This window comes from Phyllopteryx taeniolatus, chromosome 13 (assembly GCF_024500385.1).
Source record: "Phyllopteryx taeniolatus isolate TA_2022b chromosome 13, UOR_Ptae_1.2, whole genome shotgun sequence".
Lineage (NCBI taxonomy): Eukaryota > Metazoa > Chordata > Actinopteri > Syngnathiformes > Syngnathidae > Phyllopteryx > Phyllopteryx taeniolatus.
The window spans coordinates 762,312-789,483 of record NC_084514.1 but is presented as its reverse complement, the minus strand read 5'-3'; the positions used below and the strand labels follow the sequence as shown (position 1 = coordinate 789,483).

The window sequence follows — 27,172 nt, the reverse complement described above, 5'->3', positions numbered from 1 at the left end:
GAGCCTTCAGTGAGGAAAAGCACTAAATAACACAATTCCATCCGAGAACGTAAGAAGGAAAAGGTCTCACAGCTTCTGTAGCTCCTCAATATGGGAGACGTGGCTGGCCTAAATAGGGAAAAGACAAAAATCTCATTAGCCTAATTACAGTCAGAGTTCTAAGAGCAGGAATGATGACAGAAAGTATACCAGTGGCACAATACCTGTGTTGAGATCTGGGCATGCAGGTTCTCATTTTGTGCTTGGAGCATTTCCTTTTGGGCCTGAAGACCTTTGTTTTCATTCATGAGTTCCTGTTAGTAGACACTACTATGAAAAGGCGCAAAGTGGTTGTGCATTGCATCATAGAATGAACATTCAGACACATATGACTGCACATATGACATATAGGGGGATCCATTTGTACCTTTAGCACAACTGTCCATTTAAATGAAGCCCATTCAATAAAGACAATCATCTCCTTCACCAGGCGTGATTTCCTTCTTTCAAAACCAGATTTTGGGTGCCTCACCTCAGCACGAGCCTGCATGGAATCCTCAGAGATGTGCTGGGACACCTCCAGCAGCTCCATCACTCTTTGTTCCAGTCTCTCCTTGGAGACCATGGCTTCTGTCAGGCTGCTATGGAGGGTCTGAAGCTCTTTTTTTTTGTTGTTCATCTCACTCTCCACTGTCAGCAGCTGACTATGGAGCTCTGCAGCCACCCACATAAACCATATTGATTATTCAATGTGCCTCAACCTTTTTGGAGTATGCATTATGCAAGTGAGATGACTTCTCAACCTTTCTTCGAGGCCTGAAGTTTTTCTCGCTCAGCAGTGACACTATGGAGGAAGTTTTGCAGTTCTTCCCAGCGTCGCTTAGCATCTTGTAGTTGGGACTGGGGATTAAAAAAACAAAACAAAACAAAAAAAAAACGCTCTAATTTAAACAGACAAGAATGACAGATTTGAATAAATACATTACAAATGATTATACTCATTTAACATGATCCAGCTTGATGTCCCAATATCCATTCACATGAACATTCCATTATCTTTGTATTGGCCATGAATAAAAAAAATACATTCTAAACTCTTGCTCGACTTTTAGTTTCTCAGCCAAGACCGAGCCACGGTCAAGGTAGAACAACCTTTGATTGAAGTCAATAAAAACACAGGAAAGTGTAATCTGCAATTCAAAAAGGAAGTTGGTATGTTATTATATGGACAAAAGCCTGCAACACCCCAGCGTCCAAAGGCAAAACAACCCTCCCTACATATGCTCAGGTTCCCACACCCCACCCTTGAACTTCCACTACACCTCCTCCCATTCCCTTGGCAATACTGCCACACCCATGAAAAACATTCAAAGCTTGGCAGTATGCTGAGGTGCTTTGGCGTGGCGGACAAGGGATAACAAAAATTAAATAAAATAACATGCATCTGGTTCAGCCTACCTCCAGCTGAGACACGTTCTGCTTGTAGCTGACCTCCAGCGACTTCCTCTGGTGCGCCTCCTGCTGCAGCTTGGCGTTGTTGTCTGCCAACTCTATCATCAGCGCTGCGTAATCAGAACGCAGTTTGTTCATCTCGGCGGTATTCCTGCCAAGCAACACAAGTAAGTGCACAGGAACAAATTATCTTTATCCAAAGAAAATGTTGTAGTATAGAGAGATGTTGTAAAATAATGTTATAGTGTGATGTTATGGTTGAAGAATTACTGTGGTGCAGCACTCACTTGCTCTCCATCTGGTTGGTGGCTGTGCTGACTGCATCCCGGAGGATGCCATTCTCCTGCTGCAGTCGAGTGATCTGACTTTCCATCTGCTCCCTCACCTGTTGAAACTGCACACAATGACACAAAAAGAGGCTAGTTTGAAACTCCAAATAACTATTGTACTACCATTTCAATGAATCCACACACCAAAAAAAGACCATGTTATCGCACTTTACATATGTATGATAAAGTTAAATCACAATTTATTCCATTAAATTGATAAAGGCTTTTTGAAATTGAAATTTGAGTTCCTACATGATGGAAACTCAAATTAAATATGGAGACTGAAGAATGTCAAAGGTGCTTGTACAGCTAATGACCAAAACCAATCGCAAGATATTAGCTTAACTGCATTTGTCTCCTACATAAGTACTAATGTAACACAACTGCAGTGATACACGATACAGTATCGAAACCGAAAATCGTGATACTCTTAAGACACAAACCTGTGTCTTCTTTGAAATGGCAGAACAGTGATAGGCCCCTCCCAACTCCCAGGGTTTTTGCCTCCATTCCAGATACAGCCATGTGAGCTCACAGTGCTACCAAACTTAAAATATTATTTTAAATTGATAAAAAAACATAAGTCTGGATCGAAGATACATTTTTTCAGCAAGCCTCGTCTAAATCCGTGTAATGACTACTATTTTCTGGTGACAGTCATCTGACTGGAGTGAGCAAAAATGTGGCTACTGCTAATGCTAAGCTAATGCTAGTTCAACTATGTGAGAAGAACAGGAAACATGACAAATTCAGCTAATAGACCCTGAAGTTGCAGACCCCCCCCCAAAGCCCATTTACTGTAGGTCAAAAGTATGGGAAAAATTCCAGCTACCTGGTTGAGAACAATGATGGAAATTGCATAATAATAATATATTAAATTTGTAAAAATATTTAATCAGTCAATTGAACCGTGGGTCAGAAATCAAGATTCTAATTGTATCTTAACTTTGGTGCATCGTTACAGCCCTAGATAGAAAGATAAATTAGAAAGGTATTCAAATAGTATAATGGTTTAAAAAAAAAGTGTGACACACAACCACCTTTATCTGCATGGCCTGGAGCTCCTGGTAGCTTCCTTGTGCTTTGGCCTGCATGCTCCCCAGTTCTTTCTCCATTACTGTACACTGCTCTCGCAACATGGCTTCTACCCGGCCCGCCTTCTGCTTCGAAACCTGGAGCTCCTGAAGCACCGTGGCAAGATGGCGAGAAATTAACAAATCATACCAAGTAAAAGACAGTTCAGATCAATGTGAGTTGTGGATCTCTTCCTATCCCCTCCATGTACATTCTGGCTCAAAATATAATCCCAAACCAAGTTTCATCTGAATATGATCCAGATTGCGCACTTTCTAGCAATTTCTCATTTTATCAGGCCAGATTGTATCTTGGGTATGTGTAGGATTTTATTTATTTATTTATTTTTTTCTAGCAAGAGGTTAAAGAATCATCTCCATCCAGAATTCCCTCTGGATCCAAGGAAGCAAAATGTCAACAGCACAGTTGCTTTTTACTAATTGGTTTCACAGGTCTTGTTCAGGGATATAATTACTATCCATGCTATGTGATTTAGGGAATGGAGCAGATGGATGTGAACCTGGCTGAGTTGTTTGACTTTATCCTTGGCAATGGATGCCTCCTCCTGAAGAGTGGTTAGAAGACGCCCTCGTTCCTGAGCAGCCGGATCAGATTTAGTAGCAGACTGGTTGTGGAAGACCACATTGAAAAGAACAACTTGTCAAATTTCCCTCTCATTTTCATACTTCAAATCCAGCACTTGTTTAATCACTCACTTTGTGCCAGGCATCCACAGCACTTGGGCTCTTCTCTTCGAGGACAGCAATCAAGCTGACAGCCTCAGCTTTAGACAAGGTGATCAAAGACAGACCTGAGAGCAGCTCCTTAAGCTTCACTTTATTATCTGCAAATCAATCACATAAAATATACAGAATAGATGGAGTATTTGTACAGATGAGCTTGTAATGTCTGTTTTGCCTGCTCTTACCTCTGTCTGTCTCATTCTTCTGTTTCTTTCCTTTAGAAGGCACATCATTATTGTGGGCTGCCTGGTGGTTGGTAGAAGCTGCTGAGTCAGTCAGAACATGGGACTCCTCAACTGGATTGGCGGGGGGGAAACGACATTGATTACAACATTTAAAACTTAAGTCTGAGCACTTATCCTTAAGACAGGATTTTACACAATACACGTATCATCAATACCAGGTTCAGTCTTCTGTTTCTTGCCGCCCTTCTTCCCACCGGGAGCACTTGGAACTGCATTGGAGAGAACTTTGGTTTCAGCCACATGAGGAGCTTCCTTCTTGACTGGTGCCTGCTCTACTTTTATGAGCTCAGGCTGCTGGTTATTCACTGCCAAGAAACAGAAAAGAAACTACATTAGTAGCTATGACTGGAAATGCAGCTCAATCTAAAGCCTTTTTTAAAAAGCGGTACAATTGAATTGGACTTCTCATGAATGAATAGTTAATTGGGAAAAAAAGAAAGCGCATGATTGTTAATTGCTCTTATGGTAACCAACCTGCCTCCAACTTTAGCTTCTTTTTCTTCTTATAAGTCTGTGGTGGGGACTGACCAACAGCAGCTACCTGGGTAACTTGAACCTGCACCTCAAGCTGTTGAGAAGGTGGTCTGGGCTGTTTGCTAGAAACTAGAGGTGGCTGTGCTTTGTGTCCTACCAGCTTGGAGCTCTTTACTTCTGGCTCCTCAGGGGGAGGAGATGTTGCTCCAGCATCAGCAGCAGCAGAAGCAGAAGAAGTAGCAGCAGAAGCAGCAGCAGCCTTTGCTGCTTTCTTCTTCTCCTTCTTTCTCTCCCTCAAACAAGCAGAAGCCTCTGTTGCTGCTGGAACTGGCACACAGGGAGAAGGTGCTGATTGAACAGGAGCTGCTGAGGCCACTGGATCTAATTCCTCAACCAACTCCGGGGTGGAGCTGTGGGCACCATCAGCCGCCTCAAAGTCTCTTTGGTCCTCTTCTGACTCCCCTCTGCCACCTTCTCCACCTGCCACGCTCACACTCTCCTTCTTCTTACTCTTCTTCTTTTCATTCTTCTTGCGGGCTTCTGGCTTAGCTGGTGGCAACTTGAGGTCACGTTTCTGACGGGCCAGCACCTCATCGTAGGAGGTTTCCTTTGTGAAGAGAATGAAGAAGATGAAGAGGAGGGCAACAACCAGTAATGGGACCAGGATGCTCAGGAACGGAGAGTCGTAGATATCCACTGCCATTCTGCGTTGAAAGGGGAAAATGGCATTAGAAAATGATTAATCTCCATCACAGCCAAACTGTTATTACTGAAGTGAAACTTCAAGGAGTCAAATTTATGTTAGCTGTGCGTACGTCCTTGTTCACGACGGATGATGTAGAATAATAAGAGTAGTGGTTCTTCCTTTGACTGTGGACCACCAGTTATGTGGTTTTACTAATAAAAACACAAATGGTGACCAATGTACAGCTAGTTAAAAATACCATTTGTAATCAAAAAAGAAAGGTAAGATTCGTGGGTCAATCATTGCTTAATTAAAAAAAAAAAAAAAAAAAAAAAAAAAAGCAGCACAGTTTGAAATACAGTACAGTAGCCTGGCTTAGAGCACGTCTCTCAACCTGACCGCTCTCATTATTAGTATGATCCAATTACGCCAGCAAATGAACATCGTCCTTTGTCTTTAAGTCAGGGGTGCACCGATAACAGTATTGATAGCAATGCTTCCGTACCACTTATATATACACACGTGTGTATATATATATATATACACATATATATACATATGTATATATATATATATATATATACATATATATACACATATATATACATATGTATGTATAGATATATATATATATATATATATACATATATATATATATATACATACATATGTATGTATGTATGTATATATATATATATATATATATACATACATATGTATGTATATATATATATATATATATATATACATACGTATATATATATATATATATATATATATATATATATATATATATATACATACGTATATATATATATATATATATATATATACATATATATATACATACGTATATATATATATATATATATATATATATACATATATATATATATACATACGTATATATATATATATATATATACATACATATGTATATATATATATATATATATATATATATACATACATATGTATATATATATATATATATATATATATATATATACATACATATGTATATATATATATATATATATATATATATATATATATACATACATATGTATATATATATATATATATATATATATATGTACACATACACACACACACACACATATACATATATATATATATATATATATATATATATATATATAATATACACACACACACACACACACATAGAAGAACAAATAAGACCAGAAATTAAGTTGTGTGTGATACCGGTAATGTGAAATTACACAGGGAAAAACTATTGGACACAAAGAAAGGAAGGTGCAAAAAGGCATGGAAAGCCAAGACAACACCTAAAATCTATCAATAATCAAATAGCAATCCAGCCCCTTGTCAGTACAAATGAATATAAGCCAATTCAGTCCTAATTGATGGCCTACAAAAAGGTCTCATTGCCAAGGTGTGAGTCAAGACACATCTCATGATGGCTAAGAGCATAGAGCTGTCTCAAGACCATCGCAAAGTAATTGTTGCAAAACATAATGATTGCATTGGTTACAGGTGCAAAGCTAAGCTTCTGAATGTTCCAGTGAGCACAGTTGGGGCCACAATACGTAAGTGGAAAGCCAATCATACTACCATAAATTTGCCTCCTTGCAAGATTTCTGACAGAGGAGTGCAAAGAATAATCAGAAGAGTTGTCCAAGAGCCAAGGACCACCTGTGGAGAGGTTCAAAAAGACCTGTACTGGTACAGGTACTGTTGTCACAAGGAAAACAGTGAGTAATGTACTGTGCGCGCGTGGGTTGCGCCTGTGTATAAAGGCGTCATCGCGGTCACCGTCCGCGCGAGTATAAAGAAGCCTTTACGCTACGAAAAGACTAACAGGAAGCGAACCAAAGCTGTAATGCCGAGCACAGCGAGTCCTCCTCCCCATGCATAACTTCGTTGACTCCTTTGTCCACAATTATACAGTTTTAAAGTTACGCAAATGATCTTTGTGAAACAAATAAGGCTATATATGCAACTGTAAAGTCTCATGTCCACCATTAATATAAGACAGAATCAGCTCAGCATCCCACTTCACTTCATACTGCCATGGGACTCATACTGTAAACCCACAATTTGTTCATTAAAATTTTTGAAAAAGTTCCAAAAGTATTTAGTTGTAATTTTATGTACAGTACTGAATGTTTTGAAAACTACATTGTTACCAAAAATCAAGTTCTGCTCGTTTGTTAAATAAAAGGTTTATATATTTTTTTTCCTTTAATGCAAACCATTTATGAAAAGTTTAAAAAAAAAAAAAAAAAAAAAAAAACAGTACACGTAAACGCATGCATGCCTTTTTTAAGCTTTGCTTTTATCTGAAAGCGTTTCCATAATGTCTTAAAATTATATAAAAGAAATTACCTGTTGCAGACAAACGTCCTATTCAAAGTAAAATATGTAGCAGATACAACTCAAGTCACTGTCAAGCTTTATTATATACAAAGCTATGGTAAGCCAATTAGAGACTATACATCATGCATGGTCCAGTGCTACCAATGGAAAGGTTAGTGTAGACAACCTGTAAGTGTTTGATTTTACATTATTAATTTCTTGGCATGTATTTATTTATTTATTTAAGATATAGCATATTTTTAACAGAAATATTTTAATGAATTATATGACATTTGGCCAGCACATCTGCCTCACAGTTCTTGGGACCGTGGTTCAAATCCCGGCCCCGCCTGTGTGGAGTTTGCATGTTCTCCCCGTGCCTGGGTGGGTTTTCTCCAGGAACTCCGGTTTCCTCCCACATCCCAAAAACATGCGTGGTAGGTTGATTAAAGACTGTAAATTGCCCGTAGGTGTGAATGTGAGTGTAAATTGCCCGTAGGTGTGAATGTGAGTGCGAATGGTTGTTTGTTTCTATGTGCCCTGTGATTTGGCTGGTGACCGGTTCAGGGTGTACCCAGCCTCCCGTCCGAAGATAGCTGGGATAGGCTCCAGCAGCCCGCAACCCATATGAGGAGAAGCGGAAAAGAAAATGGATGGATGGATGGAGACATTTGATAAGAGTTCGTTTAACTTTTAACATCGCACCCAACCCCCTCCGCTCCACCCCCCAAAAAAATCCCCAGCCAGCCCACCACCACAATTACATTCCGGTCCTGTGGGAAACAATGGTGGGACGTTATGACTTTCAGCTGAAGCGCATGTTACATAAAAATGCCTGTTGATTAAGGTGTTATGTAAACAGTTTGACCTGGAAGTGACCATTTACTGGATGTTCCTACTGTTTCCTATGGGAGGAATGTTGAGATAGTTGAACATATTGGAGGTTGAATTAAACTTCAGAGGTTACATGAAATTGGGCCCAGAAAAATACTGTAACAATTTCTGCTAGATCATGTCTCCTAATCGTTGATATTTGCACATTTAATTTATACTTTTTATACTGTATGCACTATAGTTTTATTTAGCTTCTTTTGTAGCACCGTGGGCCCTTGAGTACCATAATTTCAATCCTTTGTATGTGCTACGCATATTGTAGAATTGACAATAAAAGTACCTTGTTAAAAGTAGTCAAAACTGTTAAATTGCTAATAATGATGCTAAAGCAGACAACAGAAAGCATTTGTGATCAGTTAGCAGTTACAATAGCAACCTAGCAAAAGAGCATAATCAGGAATCTGCTCTGTACCAAAGTCCAACAGGTGGCAACAGGTTATGTTGGGCAAATATTAACAAACTGGCCTAATTTCAGACCTACAAGAATGGCTGAAAATAGTAATTGCCACTAAACCTAATGAATAAATAAATTAGTGTATTAAGTAAAAGCATTAGTCTCTAGGAAGGGGCCATCCAGAAGGTGCCAACAAGTAAGTAAACTATCATGGGTAAGAGTCTATATCACCATAACTCGGCAGTAGTCACTCAACGATCTATAAAAATGATCACGCAACCTTTTTAACTTAAAACACAGGTAAGTGAAAGATTATCATATCAGTTATATTGAAATTTTGGAAAATTGTATTTACTGTCTATTTATTTGTTTTGAGTTTTCAATGAAGTTTAGAAGACCTGCTGCTGAGCCTGCAAGCTCCCCTGCTCTTTTTGTTAAAACAAAGATGTCTAAAAACTAACATGTTGCATATCTGAAATGCTGTTGAATAAATATACGCTTAAAAGCATTTAAATTAAGTGTTGGAATTTGTATTATTCAGAATTTTGACAACTATTGGATATCTGTCTCCTTTACTACTAATAATCAGAATTGGCCTTGGGGGGGAGACAAGTCTGTCTAATATTTTTCTGTGATGTAAAATGTTAGATTCGCGGCCATTTTTTGGACCCGCCGATGGCTTTGTTGCTTGTAATTTTATTCCGACCGACATCTCTTCCAATGCTAAGTTTATGAATTTTATCAACTCCAAATGCCTCATTGTGTGATTTACTCATTACAATATATATTTATTAGACTTTACACCGATCTGATCGGCCTGATTGGTATCGGCCCATAATTAGCATTTTATGCTGATCGGCTTTAATGTCAGAATTTGCCGATCCGATCGATGTCGGTAAAAGACATTTACTCCGCGTCGCCATCGTGTACAGTATATTTGAATTCAAAAGCGTGTCTTTTGACGTAGTACTGTAAATATCTGATCACCAATAAAGTTATTTTTAAAAAAAAAACGTCAGCAGTGTGGCAGAGCCAACATGTTATTTTGCTCTTTCGCGATTGCACTGTGTCAGACTACTGCAATAAAAGCTTGTATTCCGACACCACCGCATCTAGTCTTTTACGATCACTGGGCTTTATCTTGTCAACTCAAACTTGACCGGATACACTCGTTGTCATGGTGACAAGATCGCGCCGCGTGTATTATAAGAACAAAATGGAGAACATGCAAACTCCACACAGGCGGGGCCGGGGATTGAACCCCGATCCTCAGAACTGTGAGGCAGACGCTATAACCAGTCGACCACCATTCCACCTACGCATGACCCCATTGCTGAAGAAAATAAATAAATAAATAAATTAATTAAAAAAAAAAAAAAGTCAAGGCTCGTTTAAGGTTTGCTGAACAACAGTTGGACAAGCAAGTTAAATACTGTTTGCATGTTCTCCCCGTGCCTGCTTGGGTTTTCTCCGAGCACTCCGGTTTCTTCCCACATCCCAAAAACATGCGTGGTAGGTTAATTGACAACTCTAAATTGCCCATAGGTGTGAATGTGAGTGCAAATGGTTGTTTGTTTGTATGTGCCCTGCGATTGGCTGGCAACCAGTTCAGGTTGTACCCCGCCTCCTTCCCAATAGCATGGATAGGCTCCAGCACACCCGCGAACCTGAGGAGGAGAAGCCGCTCAATATTCAGTTTTCAGGTAAAATGTCATTTCACGGGGCGGCACGGTGGCCGACTGGTTAGAGCGTCAGCCTCACAGTTCTGAGGACCCGGGTTCAATCCCCGGCCCCGCCTGTGTGGAGTTTGCATGTTCTCCCCGTGCCTGCGTGGGTTTTCTCCGGGCACTCCGGTTTCCTCCCACATCCCAAAAACATGCATTGATTGGAGACTCTAAATTGCCCGTAGGTGTGACTGTGCGTGCGAATGGTTGTTTGTTTGTATGTGCCCTGCGATTGGCTGGCAACCATTTCAGGGTGTACCCCGCCTCCTGCCTGATGATAGCTGGGATAGGCTCCAGCACGCCTGCGACCCTAGTGAGGAGAAGCGGCTCAGAAAATGGATGGATGGATGTCATTTCACGGCGGACGACTGGTTAGAGCGTCTGCCTCACAGTTCTGAGGAGCAGGGTTCAATACCCGGTCCCGCCTGTGTGGAGTTTGCTTTTTCTCCCCGTGCCTGCGTGGGTTTTCTCCGGGCACTCCGGTTTCCTACCACATCCCAAAAACATGCATTCATTGGAGACTCTAAATTGCCCGTAGGCATGACTGTGAGTGCGAATGGTTGTTTGTTTCTATGTGCCCTGCGATCGGCTGGCAGCCAGTTCAGGGTGTACCCCGCCTCCTGCCCGATGACAGCTGGGATAGGCTCCAGCACGCCCGCGACCCTAGTGAAGAGAAGCGGCTCAGAAAATGGATGGATGGATGGACGCCATAATGCACACCACGTTTGGAGGAAAAATGGCACTGCACATCACCTTGAAAACACCACACCAACAATGAAGTTCAGAGGTGGGAACATGATGGTGTGAGGCTTCCTTTCAGCAAATCGTACTGGTAAACCTCACATTATTGAATGAAGGATGAATGGGCAAATGTACAAATGTGCAGACACATTCTTGACAAAAATCTGCTGCCATCTACGAGGATGATGAAAATGAAACGAGGGTGCACATTTCAGCAGGATAATGGTCCAAAACATTCTGCCAAGGAAACACTCAATTGGTTTCAAAGGTGGAAAAAATAAAGCTGCTAGAATGGCCCAGCCAATCACCTGACGTGAATCCAATCGAAAATCTATGGAAAGAACTGAAACTCAAGGTCCATAAAAGAAGCCCACGGAACCTTCAAGATTTGAAGACTGTGTGGAAGAATGGACCAAAGATCACACCAGAGCAATGCATGAGACTAGTTTCTCGATACAGGAGGCATCTTGAAGCGGTCATTGCAAACAAAGGCTTATGTATTAAGTATTAAATAAATACCAGTTGGCGTGTTCAATACTGTTTCCCCGTGTCATTTCATACAACTTAATTTCTGAATTTATTTGTTCTACTTTGTATGTATGGATTACTCGGGTTGTGCCCAACATCTGGTGAAATGTTCTTGTCAATAGCGTCTTTGGAAATATATTTAATGAGAAAAATGGTGAAGTGTTAAATACTTATTTCAGCCGCTGCGTGTGTGTATATATGTGTATATATATATATATGAACACCTTATGGAACGTTTCTTTTTAAAATGTTATTCTGCTACCATTTTCATGGTCACGCAATGATTCTGCGAGATTTGATAGTACTAGCGACCTGAATACCCTAACAGAGAAAAGAGCCTCAGGTGCAAAGTATGTTTAAATTTTAAATCATCAAGATTATCTCTCTTTCCACACGCTCACATGAAACATCTGGTCATGCATTTATGAGAATGACCTCCAACATGTCAGCCATGACCGTAGGAAATGGATAATGGTGGCCATCTCTGGTGGCCATGTGTGCGATTCGACCTTAATAAGTGATAAGAACGAGTGAATCGCAGCTGTTCCCCTATAGATAGGCACTGATGCAATCTCGCGAGCTAACTTCTGCCAAGCACGTCGATTCGTCGAGTCAGGTACGCTGTTGCCAAGCGAGCCGTGTAAGCCAAAGGTGAAGCCCTCACGTCAGCCAAAGACTCGACGGTTCCGAGTAGTCCACATTCACACTTTTTAAGGCTCACACAGTGCAAGTTCAGCCCACCATGACAGCGGAGGCTAACGTGCTAGCCACAAGCATTAGCCGGCTAACTCATTATGGTTCAAAGGCAAGTCTTTGCCATTAAAGTGACCGACAAGGCGTTGACAGGGACGAAGTTTCTCTCATTAGCCGGGCTGGAGGCGTGAACATCAGGCTCATTTCGGCCAGTTACCCAGCCGCCGCCTCTTCGCCTCCTCCCCCTCTCCTGAAATCTGTGACCTGGTGTGCTGCTCCCTTCTACCGCTTCAGTCCTGAGGGCCGTTCCCAGGCCCTATTTAAGTACCTTTGCCTCAGCCTAGCCCTTAGACGCGGCTCACTGGCAACGAAATGAATACACTAATGTAAACATGCTCGTCAAAACTTACCTGTGGTTTGATGGACTGGTCCCTTTAATAATGAAACGGCGTTGTTCTTGGTAGACTCAAGCAGCCTCGTCCTCACTTCCCAGAGCAGCCTGGCTTCGGCTTCGCTCACCCACACGACTGTCGTCCGTTCCTGAGGCGGGTCAAGCTCTTTGGGGGATGCTTGTTTTACAGCCCGCTACACACCGAACTGAGCCGCGGCATATACATAACGATATCAACAGACGGGGCCGATCGGCCAAGACGCCTCGTTGATTTCAATCGTGCGAACATAAAAGGCAAAGAGGAGTGGTCACAGTATGTCGCCAGTGTTTCCTTATGACGTCTATGTCAAAGTAAAAAAAAAAAAAAAAAAAAATCTGTCAAATTCCATTAAAATGAGAGAACAAGCAAGACTATCCGTGGAAAATTGCGTGAATACACGAATAACTACAAGTATTAAAAGTGCTGGCGTTGCTCACTGGAATGCTTTCTTCGGATGGGATATAACTAGTCACAAAAAGTTAGGGATACACTATTTGGGCTTTTGGCTTAAATTTAAGGACGAACATAAAATGCACTAGGATATAACCTTTACAGGTGAACGTTCTCTGAACCTTTCAATGTCGCCTGTCCAATGTTTTTTTCCCACAGCTTGCTATTCTCTAACAAGGATTGCAACGGCAAAATTAACCATAGGTTTTTGATTTATGAAGTGACCAACACATTAAAAAGGAGGTGCACTTCTTTGCCTTTCGGTGACTCTTCCACTCTCTCTATTGCAACCTGACGATGACACTGTGTGACACTCTTAAGCCCAGTGGCCACCTCCCTATGGCAAACCCTTTTAACATTGAACGGCAGACTGGATGTGTGCAGCAGATATCGAACTCAGTTTTGCCCAGTCAAAAATGACATTTCAGATCTACAACTAAATTCTTCCTATCCACAATTGTCATTTCATATATCCTTTACAGGACAAATGACATCACTTTTGCCATTCATGTGTATGGAGTTTCTCATTTCAGATAATTGAGGCTATCTTCAACTGAATTGTAGATATTTATCGTTCCAGCTTGAGAGAGCTACACATTGATTCTGACTATTACAGTACGAAATATCTTTAGGGCTTGCTGTTAAATATCAAAAGGCTTTGAGAGACACAAGACACAATTGGCAAGGTACTGTTGCTCAATTGTTAGCTGCCGTCTTGGTCTCGTGCTGTCAAAATGTAGACAGCATGATGATGATGACTTTTTAAAGTTCTAGATGAACCAGGAAATTTGTCGATTCCTGGATCAAACATCTATTGTGAATTTTGTTATTGAAACAACAGTTGGATATGTGCATGCAAAAGTTTAGATGAGGTTAAATCAAGTTCACCTGTAAAATTTATAGTACATTTTAGGTTAATCATGACATTTTACCTGAAAACTGAATATGAACTTTTCATTAGTATTGTATTTGCAAAGAAGGAACCAATTTAATTCACTTCATTCATTTAGAAATGGCAACTTAATTTCAGGCTTATGCTGACATACTCTAGTATACACTTTATATACTGTATGAACTAATGGCAAAATGTTCAAAACGTTCCGCTGTATTGTTGTTTTGGCCGTGGAACCTTCCCCGACTACTTCAGAGGATTTTGCAGTTATTAAGTGTCATCATTTTTATGTGGCTTATTTTCACAGTTTTATTTTTCAAGATTTGTGAGCCTTTTGTTTTACTTGACTTTCGATGTATTTTGTGCAATGCCAAAGGTGAGCGTGAGCCTATGGACGAATACAAAGTCATGACATCACTTCAAAGCATTTCTAAGCTACAATCAGATTGCATTGTTGTCATCCCTATTGCTCGCAGCCCTGGCCTAGGCAGCCTATTTGCATGCTATGGTTTATGAAAAATAATAGCAATATATATTACATAGCAACTTTCAAGGGAACCGAAGACAAGTACCACAATTTATTGAGGTGATAATAAATAATTACAAATAAAATGTGTGTAAAATGATATTGCAATAAATAAAATGGAAATAAATCACAATACTTCGACTCAATTATTTTCATTTTTCTTGTTTTTGTGGGTAACAATATTTCTAGATTAGTTTCTATATTTTTAATTTGTTGTAAATTAGCAGATGATTAACTTTCTCACCGCATCGGATTTCAAATGTATTTGAAATGCATTTAAGGCCAATAATAGTCAAAGAAATGCCATTGTCCACATCAACTATACACACCAGACTTGTACATCAAGTGAGAAAGTTTGTCTGGGACAGTCATTCCTCTTTAAGATTTGATTCCTCTCTCAGGTATCCGTGGACGCTGGCAGCCCCGTAGCCTCCAGATCTGCCTCGTACTGCGTTCTTAGGCCCTTCAGATACATGCGTAGGCTCTCCGGGTCAAGTCTGGAGTTTCTGGCAGTCTGCTGGAGGCGGGTGGCCAGGCGGTATAACGCACGCTGCCTCTCTGTTTCTGGATCACTTTTACGCTTGGCCTTGGGATCAATGTCCAAAACACATTTTACTTGTTCAGCAACATTTGAGAGGAATTTGTGACCGTTATCTCAACACCAGAGCATATTGCATGGTTTACTTCTTGCTTTCATTGTTGGACATACTGTAGTAAAATGCACTTAATAGGACAACTGAATGAATCCTACCAAAAGATGCCTGCTGACTTTGGAGGCAATTGTCTTTGCTTCCTGGATTATGCTTGAAGGAAGGGAGGTCATTTCAGCTGCTCTGAGGCCTACGAGAGCAATAGTATGCTTTGTTACTGCCCTTCTGACATATATTTCATTCAAGTGATTTGACAGACTGTTTACCATAGTGTCTTTCTTCAGAAAATCCTTGACTCAGTAAATGAGTGTACGCTATGTTCTCAGTGCCAGTGTCACGAGCGCGTGTGTGCTGAACCTGCATGTGCCGGTTGTCCACACTGGGATACAGAGATTCTAGTTGGCACAGCTCAAGGTAGTGTGTGGCAAACAGGGTGAAGGCCTGAGAACATGACAAACAACACACACCTAGCAGATTTGGATTCATGTTAAGCAAGTAAATGTGTATAGTATAGACTGAAGGAGACATAGCTTCTGGAACAAAGAAGGGTCAGTGTGCTTTACCTTGAGGCTGAGGAGAAACTCACAAACTGAGTGACATATCCCAATGCCTTCCTCAGCACTGGTACCACGTCCCAGCTCATCTATGATGATGAGGGACTGCTCGCTGACATTGTGAATGATGTATGACACCTTAAGGAGAGATAAACTTGTCTGAATGATCAAGCTGTGGTTTCTTTTACACAAAATTGCTAGAATGTATAGCACCTCCTTCATTTCCACCATAAATGTGGAAGAGTTAGTTTCAAAGTCATCATCAATGCCAATTCTGGTGAAAATCTGATCTGCTATACGGAAAGAAGCATACTCAGCAGGGATGAAAGAACCTATAAAAAAAAAGGGAAATCACTCAAACCCCAAATCAAATCATTTGTTGCTTCAAATATAGTTAATACTGACCTATTTGAGCCATGATCTGACACAGTGCCACCTGTTTAAGATACGTGGATTTGCCGCTCATGTTGGGTCCTGTGATGCTGACAAAATTGCTGCCCTCGGAGACGTAACAGTTGTTGGATACAAATTGCTGTCCGGGCATTCGCTCCAGGATGGGGTGACGACCCTGTTTGATGGCTAGTGTGTCTGTGAACTCTGGTCGCACTTGCAGACAAAATCAAGACTATCATTAGACTTTTCCATAAGAGTATTGTTTCATCAGTTTCATAGTTAGCCAAGACATACATGTGATGGTAACGTTTTGAAATTTGAAATAATACATTGATAACATGGATTAATTTCACTTACACACCAACTGTACAATCACAATCATAGACAGTTATGAATTTGTTCCAAACTTCGACCTGATTCTCATATTGACTGGGCTGGATTTATGACCCATACTGCAAATAGGCACAAGGGGGCATTTGAGACCAGTTCGCTACTTCGCTTCCCTCTTGGGGAGCTGTTAAGGCCAGTCAGCCAAATTTTACATATTGATGTGTTTTATACTGTTTTATTAATGTATCTCATATGTACAGTGGAATGTGAATGCCCCAAAAGGTGTGCAATTCAGGGTTCAACCCAATTTTTTAGGGAAAATACCATCCAAATGTTTGTGGGTCAAAATATTGCTCTCGACTTCAGCTGATTTTATGAGAATTCAGTTCAGTGATAACCTAAATGATTAATTCCACCAGTGTTTTGTGTGCCCTCCATGCATTATCACAGTTAAGAGTGAGGGCAGACTAGACCGGTAATAATAATAAGCATTATCATTTTAACATTTCTATATTAAACTGTTGCATTATTTTGACACTAGCGTGACAGTTAAAGGTTAAACAGTGCCCATGCATGAATTTGACTTACAATCTCGTCATATCAGTTCCAAAGGGTAAGTATTTTCTTTATTTTAGTTGTATTAATCTTCGGTGAACTTATTTGTGCACATGTACCAAAATTCCAACAACAATGCCTCTACAGTCCCGAAAGATTTCTAATGCAATCTGGTACAGATTTGACAAGACACTCACACTCACCATAGTTCGAGAGGGTGCATGCGTTTGCCAGCGACAGCAGCATATCCAGCATCGATACAGCATCCGACAGTTTGTAGAGGCAATGGACGTGTTCATGGATAGTCCTGAGAAGTTGACATACCACCCTTGGAAGGAGATAAGTTCAGTGTTAAGAGGGTACTGTACATTGTTGAAGGAAAATATTAGTAAAAGCACTGTCTCGTGCGGTCGGTGACTTTTCAGAGCACCACCTTGAAGGCAGCGAAAAACCTTCAGTTTTACTTTACATGCGAGGGCCTGATACTCTAAGTTAGACAGTTGTGTTGACACACACTGTTAGAATTTGCGAAATATTGGCAATATTTCGGCTAAATAGAACTGACGACTGACCATTTCATTATTTTGTGTAGTACCATATTTTGTTTAATGATTGTGCACCAAATATATTTTGAGTCCCATTAAAAATAATATAAATGTGTTTTGCCTGATCACACGTTTTCTTTAGAAAATGGTAGACATCTTACAAATTCTGCCAGGGTATGCACAACTGTATGAGCTAGAAAGCTATGGATAAGCTCTGAAAAAGAAACAATGAAAACAAAATTGATGCCAACCCTTCCCAAAAGACTAAATTCTTGCGCTAGTAAGTAAGGGGGAAATGAGGCAAAGACGAGAGCTCCTTGTGTGGAGTGCGCGATAACACTATTCAGCGAAGCACTGAAGCCTTCGAAACATTCAAAGCATTAAGAATCTTTGTATTGTTGGTTCTGCCTACTATTGTGGATTTGAGCCGTGAGCTGATTGCCGCAAATAAACTGCTGGCCATCCCACTCTCAAACAACATGATGAATCATGGCCTCAAACATTCAGTTTCACTAAAATGGCAATATAAAAAGGGAGTTGTAGCTCGTCAACTGTTGTGACTTCTACTGTTTATTTGTCAAAGATAAAAGGAGAGACTTCTGGTTCTTCCATGAAAAAAAACAAACCATTTATTTTCATTTGATAATTATGCATCTTGTTTTTCATTTGCACTTTAGCTATTTCATTTGAAACTTTTATGACAAATTTATTTTATCACCACATTATTAATCAAATTTCCAAATTTGGTCCCCTTTTTTGCTGTAGAAAAATCACAATTTTGTTGTTAATATGCCTGAACTGAGTCCTTAAATTGTTTCTTTAGCTGCTTGATTTGTTTCATGATTTGACATTTGGTGTTGTGTTGTTGTATGTGCAGGTTTACATACACACTATAAATAAAAGTGATAATCAAATTGTATGTTTCTGATTTTGATAAACTGCAGGTGGATTTGATTTAGTTAGCAAATACAAATAAAGCCAAAAAATGAGGTAAATTATTAAACCAATACAGTGTTGATATGTTTACTGGAATATTTGACCCCCCCCCCCCCCTCCCCAGGATCAAAAAGATTGCGAACCCCTGCTCAAATGGACATCCATCTATCCTCACTTGGGTATCCCAGCTATCTTTGGGCGAGAGGCATGGTACACCCTGAACTGGTCACCACCCAATCGCAGTGCACATACAAACAAACAACCATCCACACTCACATTCACACCTACGGGCAATTTAGAGTCTTCAATTGACCTAACATGCATGTTTTTGGAATGTGGGAGGAAACCAGACTACCCTGAGACAACCCACACGGGCACAGGCAGAACATGCAAACTCCACACAGGCAAGGCCGGATTTGAACCCGGGTCTTCAGAACTGTGAGGCAGATGTGCTAACCAGTCGGCCACCGTGCTGCCCTCAAGTGGACAATAAAAAAGTAGGTAGGGTAGTAAAATAAAAAAAGGAATTGTATTAGAGGTCTTATTAAGCTGTGCATTTTTTTCAATAGTCTAATTCCAATGAAATTGAATGTCATATTGTGAGCAACTGACTTAGAATTTGTACATCTTAACCTTAAGGGTGAACTTGGAGGACACATTCATTTGAAAAGGACACAAAGAGAACAAAACCCTCAATTTGAACATGATGTAAATAACCACATGCATTAAATATAGCCGTGCGCTTGTTCCGAGCTTGAGTGTGATGAGCTCCTCACACATAGGACATATGAACGATCTCCCTCAGGGCTTCATCACAGCGGTCATTCATCTTCATCAGATCTGCGGTGGTGAAGGCATAGTTGTCCTTGTGTTTTGTGACCTGAGGGGACAGATGTCAAATGCTAACGATTATGCTCGTACAATAAATCACATTTTATGTACATACATTTCTTAAAAGAAGCTATTGAACAAACAACTGTGAAAGCACGAGAAACTGCCATGTTTTTGTTTTTTTTACTTCAGTAAGGATAAAAATATAGTTTTCTTTGTCATTCCCACTGAGGATACCTTGATGAACTCTGAAGGAAGTTTCCCCTCAGGCAAGAACATTCCTTCCAGCTTCATCTGGATAAAGAAACCTCGAGCAGTGCTGAAGCTTGTGCGCATGGGAAATCCATAGTTCTCTGCCATCTGGTTTACTAGTCCTGAGAAACACAACTGCTATACTTAGGAACACTTCCAAAAGCATCCATGAAAGTATAAACATTTGCTGCTGGGGAAATCGGTGACAAAATAGCTGCAATGCAGTATTTTGATAGTTAAAGCATCCATATCCAAATGTTTTTCTGGAGCAAAAGAAACAAATACCGTAGTAGTAAAAGCTTATGTAAGCACAAAACAATTATAAACTAACCTGAGAACACTGACATAAAAACCCTGACCATTATTTTCTATGGTAAATGAAAATTGTGGGCATCAAGGTGAACTCGAGGTGTGGTGTGCATGTCTGCATCGCAGTGCTGAAGTTCACTGTTTGAATTTCAGCTCTGGCTTTGATGCGTGAAGTTGCTTCTCCCTGTGGTTGCATGGGCTCCGGCTTCCTCTCACTTTACAAAAACATTGTTGGGTTCATTTAAGACTCTCATGTAGAAATAGTCCATAAGTGTGAAACTGAATTGTTTGTCTATATGTGCCTTGCCACTGAATGAGCAGTCCAGGGTGTTCCCTGCCTCTTTCCCAAAGTCAGCTGGGATAGGCTCCAGCTCACCTGTGCCCTGAATGAGATGGAGAATGGATGGATGAAATCGAAATTGCTTTCTCACATGCAATCGGGATCCAATCTCAATTCAATTTGGTTGGCACTCTGTCTTCTTGCCCAGCAGCACATTTGATTGAAATTATGAACAAATCTTGATACAAAAGCCTTTTCTTACCCCGTCCAAATTCTTAGTTAAAGTTTATTTTGATCATTACTTTTGACTTTTAGCTTGAAATGACATAAGACAAGGGCAAAAGACTCAAATATGTCATCTCGCAGTTTATAACATTCTGAAATTGATTGAAACACCTTTTATCATCTGACAATTGTTTCAGTTGGACATGCAATATTGTGCAAAAACATTAGATATGTCTGTACTGAGAAAGAGAACGTATGGTTTTGACATGGAACACATTTTTCCAAGGTTATGAATAATTCTGGGTCTAACTGTTTGTTTTTAGGTTTTCACCCATTACCTAAAACATTCATTATTAATTATGCCTCGTGTGAATTATCACCAGATTTTAAACTAACGTCCTAGGAGTGAAGAATATGCACCCCCTTATATGTACATCCATCCATCCATCCATTTTCTGAGCCGCTTCTCCTCACTCGGGTCGCGAACGTCCTGGAGCCTATCCCAGCTATCATCGGGCAGGAGGCGGGGTTACACCCTGAACGGGTTGCCAGCCAATCGCAGGGCACATATAAACAAACAATCATTTGCACTCACATTCACACCTACGGGCAATTTAGAGTTGTCAATGAACCTAGCACGCATGTTTTTGGGATGTGGGAGGAAAGCGGAGTGCCCGGAGAAAAGCCACGCAGGCACGGGGAGAACATGCAAACTCCACACAGGCGGGCCCGGGGATTGAACCCCGGTCCTCAGAACTGTGAGGCTGACGCTCTAACCTGTCTCACCGTGCTGCCCTTATATGTACAGTATATATATTTTTAAATCCAGCTTGTTACATCAAAAAACTCAAGACGAGAAGTTGAGAACAAATACATTGACGTACAGTATGCACCTGCAATGTCATCCACTATCTCAGTATAAGCTCGTCGGGCAATATCCAGGAACTCATTAATGTTGGGTCGCACGGCATAGCACTTCTGTGTGCGCATGTTCAGGCTCCCCTTCAGGTAGGTGGTGTCATCATTAATCACGGTAAGGATCTGCTTCAAGAGCACATCAAATCTGCAGGTGTACACAAACCTGTATGAGTAAAAATACAAAAACAGACGACAACTGCCACAAGACTTAGCTACCTGTTATCCTCTAGTGAAGTGCTGTATGCTTTAAGAAGAGCTGTGTTGCAGTTCTTCAACACCACCTGTTTGAAAATGATTAAAAACCTAACTTTGGAGCTATTAACTCATGTACAGTTTATCAGCAGGCACCAACCCTCAACTGTGGCACCAGATCCAAAGTGTGTTTCAGCTGAATGATGTGCATAATCTTTGCTTCAGCAACCTGAACCTATAAAAATGGTAGAAAAGAACTGATTACTAATATACATGGGCTTTTACACATTTACAGATGAAATTCCTTGTGAGGATAAGCAGTACAGAAAATGGATGGATGGATAATAGAAAGGGCAAGGAACCATATTTGGTATTATAGTACTGCATATTTAGAATTAACCATATTTCACTCTAAGAATGGTAAATGGTAATAATGAAAAGGTTGCGATTTCAAATGATATCTCAATCGCAATGTAGGGGCGTCGCACAAGGCGCCATTCTGTCCAGGACTGCCACTGAGTCAGTGTTACCAATTTAGCAAATTTTACAACCTCCGTAGCAGCTATTTTTTCAAACAGCCACAAGCAACAAATCTACATTTTTTGTGGTGTAATTTAAGAATTCTCCAGAGCAGGAAATGTTCATGTGTCCAGATTGCAAATGAATGGCGCTTGCACAAAGGCACCGCCGCGTAATTTCAACATATTCTTCATGGTAGGTTTCATGCACTCAGTTAATTATGTCAGCACACCAAACGACGATAAGTAAGATACAATTAAAATAAGTGCATAATAACGAATGGAAGCGCTTCACATACTGTCTCTTGTTTTGGAACCTGGACCAGAACAGAAAGCAGCTGGTCAATGTCAAGGAAATGACCTATCGCTTAAGGAAAGAAAGGGCCAAATGTTGAAATCATTTTGTCAGATTGTATAAGAATCAAGTTTGATGAAAATACTTTCTTTGTTACCATTCTTCAATCCAAAGAAGAGCTCCTGATTCTGCAGCATCTCGTGTATCGTGTCCAAGCGTATATTGATAGTGTGCACATCCACCAGAGGCTCCAGAATATTGGAGCGTAACCTTCTGGCGCCACCAGGAGTTTTCGTGTGGTTAAGGACGCCTAAAAGGGTATGGTCGCTCCTGTGTGTACACACAGTAAATGCATACATGGGACAATACAAGCACTACACATCCGAATTGACATTTCGTCATCACTTGCTCTTGTTGTACCTGTGGTCTCTGTTGTTGACCACCAACTCCATGTTACTGGCAGATGATGAGTCGATCATAGCTGTCTGTTCGCTTCCTTTAAAGCTCACTTTAAGCGACTTGGCAGCATACACAGAGTTCTGAATGAACTCCAAGTATTTCAGCAAAGCCGCTGCAGCTGCTAGGCAATAATATCTGCACAAATAGGGACAGTTGGTAATCAAATGCTTGTCACAGTTTATTTCTATTTCTTTGGACATTCTTGTACTCAATGGCATACTTAGCCTGTACTTCCATCAGGACAGTGCTAAATTCTGGAGCACAGAGCTGCTGGATGTACTCTAGTCCTTTCTTCTCATTAAAATATTTCCTTTGAATTGCAGTGAAAGCAACACCCTGACACACAAAATGAAAATAAATAGTACAATATTGACAGTTTTTTATGCTACATACAGTATATTCTTGCATTGGCACCTGGAGGTTCTCTGCGATGAGGGTAAAGAGCTTTGTCCCTTTTCCCTTATCACAAGCAGTGTCTGGCATCAGTATTTCCATCGGCAACAAGATATGGACCTTGGTTATAACCTTAGGAAGTGTACAAGTTGGCATCCTTCTACTACAAAGACAACAGTTACAAAAATAACAGCTTTGGCAGTTCTTAGGTTACCTTAGCATATGTTCCAGTGTCTGCAAACTGAGAGAGTACGAGCTCTGGAAATTTCAAGTTAACACTGGCCATTCCAATCTCTCCCCTGGCCAAACCACGGCCTTCAACCAGGGCGACAACTACAGATGCACCAGAAGCTGTGGTAGAAGAGGAGCAACTTGTAGCTGCTACAAAAAAGACAAATTAACTGAGAAAATGTGACTCAACCTCTAACTCGAAGTACTGCTTTGGGCCACAGTACCAGTGTGATCAGTCAACGGTGTCCATGCAGTGTGTGTGGCCCTTGCAGAACCCGGGATCTTCCTGAGGCTTCCTGGTGTTCCTCGACAGTAAGAGCTGTCTGAGTTGCAGGCAAGGCGGGGCGGATTGGTCCTTCCTAACTGAAGGCTATGGGGGAATTGACCTATGTCAGCAACAGGAAGGTGTATTTGAATTAATCTTAAACACTGCTCTGCCGTAGATTACACAACACAAAGACATCTATTTTGTATGGCGCTTGTTCCCATTAGGGTCACAGGTGAGCTGGAGCCTGTCGCAGCTAACTTTGGGTGAGAGGCGGTACATTTCCTGGACCGGACGCCAGCCAAACTCAAGACATATACTGTATAGGGTGCAAAAGTAGGGATTATAACTCTATGACCCTCCTTTGGCAGCAATAACCTCAACAAAATGTTTTCTTTTGTTGCAGATCAGACATGCACAATGATCAGAATCAATTTGAGAAAACTGTTGCAGTTCAGTAACATTCCTGGGATGTCTGGTGTGAATAGGTCACTTGACATCATGCCACAGCATTTCAATCAGGTGAATGTTTATGTTATTTTCAATAAAAACATGAAAACACATACAGTGGGTACGGAAAGTATTCAGACCCCCTTAAATCTTTCACTCTTTGTTATAATTGCAGACATTCGCTGAAATCATTTGAGTTCATTTTTTTCCCTCAATGTACACACAGCATCCCATATTGACAGAAAAAAAAACAGAATTGTTGAAAGTTTTGCAGATTTATTCAAAAAGAAAAACTGAAATATCACACAGCCATACGTATTCGGACACTTTACTGTGACACTGATATATTGAACTCGGGTGCTGTCCATTTCTTCTGATCATCCTTGGGATGGTTCTACACCTTCATTGGAGTCCAGCTGTGTTTGATTTGGAAAGCCACACACCTGTCTATATAAGACCTTACAGCTCACAGTGCACGTCAGAGCAAATGAGAATCATGAGGTCAAAGGAACTGCCTGAAGAGCTCAGAGACAGAATTGTGGCAAGGCACAGATCTGGCCAAGGTTACAAAAAAGATTGTGCTGCACTTAAGGCTCCTAAGAGCACGGTTGCCTCCATAATCCTTAAATGGAAGACCTTTGGGACGAACAGAACCCTTCATAGAGTTGGCCGCCCGGCCAAACTGAGTAATTGGGGGAGAAGAGCCTTGGTGAGAGAGGTCGAGAAGAACCCAAAGATCACTGTGGCTGAGCTCCAGAGATACAGTCGGGAGATGGCAGAAAGTTCTAGAAAGTCAACCATCATTGCAGCCCTCCACCAGTCGGGGCTTTATGGCAGAGTGGCCCGACGGAAGGAAGCCTCTCCTCAGCGCAAGACACATGAGAGCCCGCATGGAGTTTGCTAAAAAAAAAAAAAAAAAAATACCTGAAGGACTCCAAGATGGCGAGAAATAAGAGTCTCTGGTCTGATGAGACCAAGATAGAACTTTTTGGCCTTAATTCTAAGCAGTATGTGTGGAGAAAACCAGGCACTGCTTATCACCTGTTCAATTCAGTCCCAACAGTGAAGCATGGTGGTGGCAGCATCATGCTGTGGGGGTGTTTTTCAGGACGACTGGTTGCAATGGAAGGAAAAGATGAATGTGGCCAAGTACAGGGATATCCTGGACGCAAACCTTCTCCAGAGTGCTCAGGACCTCAGACTGGGCCAAATGTTCATCTTCCAACAAGACAATGACCCGAAGCACACAGCTAAAATATCGAAGGAGTGGCTTCAGAACAACTCCGTGACTGTTCTTGAATGGCCCAGCCAGAGCCCTGACTTAAACCCAATTGAAAATGGCTGTCCACCAACGTTCACCATCCAACCTGACAGAACTGGAGAGGATCTGCAAGGAGGCAGAGGATCCCCAAATCCAGGTGTGAAAGACTTGTTGCATCATTCCCAAAAATGGCTGTATTAGCTCAAAAGGGTGCTTCTACTAAATACTGAGCAAAGGGTCTGAATACTTATGGCTGTGTGATATTTAAGGTTTTCATTTGTAATATATCTGCAAAAATTTCAACAATTCTGTTTTTTTCTGTCAATACGGGATGATGTGTCTACATTAATGAGGAAAAAAATGAACTTAAATTATTTTAGCAAATGGCTGCATAACAAAGTGAAACATTTAAGGGTGTCTGAATACTTTCCGTACCCACTGTAACCGTTTGTGTGGTATTCGTTCAAGAAGACGGTTTATTTTGTAATTTAGATGATCAGCCTACATTTGATGCCCAATTTATGCAGAAAATTAAGTACCTCCAAAGGGTTCGAATACATTTTCCTCCAACTGTACCTTCTTTATTACCCCATAAAACGAATCACTCCATAGATGGATAGGTCGAGGAGGGCCAGTTGAACAGCCACCACGATCACCAGAGCTTACCTGAATGGATTACTTTTTATGGGGTATATTAAAAGATAAAGTCTATTCGGGAAAACAACATACTGTTGATGGTTTGTAAATTCATAAAAGATAAATTGATAAAAATAAAGACCTTTGCGTCAAAGTTTGCTCGAGTGTCGAAAGTAGACCACAGAAATGGGTAAATGCTAAAAGTCCAACAATGTGAGCACAGAGTGGGTACTTGGTAAATTGTACATTCATATAATTAGTATTGTTTCTCATAATAAAAACTACACCTTCTTTTGCACCCTGTATAGACAAGTACTTACACTCATGTTCACACCCATTTGGAGTCTTTAATGAACCCAATTTGCATGTTTTAGAAACGCGGGAGAAAGCCAGGAGCCCCGGAAAACATGCAAACACCACAGAGTAAGGATGCAGACCAGATTCGCACCCAGAACCGTGAGGCAGACTAACAATTTAATGAGTGTGACTTTACACAATACCAAACATTTGGTGCGAGCTTGATCTGAAAAAAAGTATCCCTCCAGAGTTACCTGTGGCTGTGCGAGGAAGTGACGGACCAGTGCTAGAGCGAGTACTCTCTTCATCCAAATTTTGAAAGGAGGGATTATAAGAAGTGTTTCCATTTACTAGACTTCTTTCAGGTGGAGACACATCAGAGGTATGTCCACTTTCTAAAGTATCACTAGTCACAATCTCTTCTGTGCTGCTACGAAACATTGCAAAACGTCATAAAGTCCACAGTATATAACGTCTGTTTCCCAAGTCATTGATACAGCTTCGGTATTAAATTCAATAAAAAAGCTAATATGCCCAAAAAAGACACCGTGAAAAAAAAAACTGCTTTTAGCTTCGACGCTAACCCAAAAAACGTCACTTGGACACATCTGGCGCGAGAGCCCTCTCGCCGCTCGTCATCGCCTCCATCTGCGCATGCTCGCTTCACGTTACGTTAGAATTATTATTGCTGACACGTTTTCAGTTTTTATGGAGAGATTTACTACCACCTGCCTAAAAACAGTATACACCACCGCATATAAAGGCAAGAAAAATATTCTTTTCTTTTTTTTTTTTTTTTT

At 40.8% G+C, this 27,172-nt stretch overlaps 2 protein-coding genes across 11 annotated transcripts in view; both read right to left on the bottom strand.

Annotated features, from left to right (window-relative positions):
* ktn1 (kinectin 1) overlaps positions 1–12,996 on the bottom strand; it is a 29,372-nt gene extending 16,376 nt beyond the window's left edge. For 3 of the 5 annotated variants that reach the window (XM_061794651.1, XM_061794655.1, XM_061794654.1), the window contains exons 1-13: positions 12,709–12,995; positions 4,297–5,000; positions 3,978–4,127; positions 3,763–3,873; positions 3,551–3,678; positions 3,355–3,459; positions 2,801–2,941; positions 1,719–1,825; positions 1,438–1,582; positions 783–879; positions 512–693; positions 204–293; positions 71–108 (exon numbers count right to left, since the gene is read on the bottom strand). In XM_061794651.1, the coding sequence (XP_061650635.1) occupies positions 71–108; positions 204–293; positions 512–693; positions 783–879; positions 1,438–1,582; positions 1,719–1,825; positions 2,801–2,941; positions 3,355–3,459; positions 3,551–3,678; positions 3,763–3,873; positions 3,978–4,127; positions 4,297–4,999 (1,997 nt within the window). In that variant the 5' untranslated portion in view covers position 5,000; positions 12,709–12,995. Of the gene's footprint in view, positions 1–70; positions 109–203; positions 294–511; positions 694–782; positions 880–1,437; positions 1,583–1,718; positions 1,826–2,800; positions 2,942–3,354; positions 3,460–3,550; positions 3,679–3,762; positions 3,874–3,977; positions 4,128–4,296; positions 5,001–12,708 lie in introns of all 5 variants that reach the window. The other 2 variants (XM_061794652.1, XM_061794653.1) reach the window with 2 other exon arrangements.
* A 1,476-nt stretch (positions 12,997–14,472) lies between these two features.
* On the bottom strand, positions 14,473–27,059 carry msh4 (mutS homolog 4). 6 transcript variants are annotated; one of them, XM_061793855.1, is made up of 20 exons: positions 26,627–27,059; positions 23,688–23,849; positions 23,447–23,610; positions 23,254–23,364; positions 23,060–23,175; positions 22,801–22,974; positions 22,538–22,710; positions 22,385–22,452; positions 21,728–21,802; positions 21,592–21,656; positions 21,351–21,520; positions 19,629–19,765; positions 19,337–19,440; positions 17,283–17,407; positions 16,207–16,407; positions 16,015–16,133; positions 15,811–15,939; positions 15,514–15,688; positions 15,349–15,437; positions 14,588–15,183 (listed from the first exon to the last, which is right to left on the bottom strand). In XM_061793855.1, the coding sequence occupies exons 1-20, from the start codon at positions 26,811–26,813 to the stop codon at positions 14,995–14,997; spliced, it is 2,733 nt and encodes a 910-aa protein (XP_061649839.1). In that variant the 5' UTR covers positions 26,814–27,059; the 3' UTR covers positions 14,588–14,994. The 6 variants fall into 6 exon arrangements, with proteins under 6 accessions (XP_061649836.1, XP_061649835.1, XP_061649839.1 ...); XM_061793854.1 differs by having other exon boundaries at positions 14,590–15,183; positions 23,447–23,613; XM_061793852.1 differs by having other exon boundaries at positions 14,473–15,183; positions 15,811–16,133.
* Positions 27,060–27,172: the final 113 nt, after the last annotated feature.

Bases quoted from the DNA above. Each gene is read 5' to 3' on its own strand.
- msh4 (XM_061793851.1), bottom strand. From the start codon at position 26,813: ATGTTTCGTAGCAGCACAGAAGAGATTGTGACTAGTGATACTTTAGAA. The intron at 22,453-22,537 runs GTAACAAAGAAA...TCTTTCCTTAAG, and splicing joins CTTCTTTGGATTGAAGAATG to CGATAGGTCATTTCCTTGAC. The intron at 16,134-16,206 runs GTCAGTATTAAC...TTTTTTTTATAG, and splicing joins TCAGATCATGGCTCAAATAG to GTTCTTTCATCCCTGCTGAG.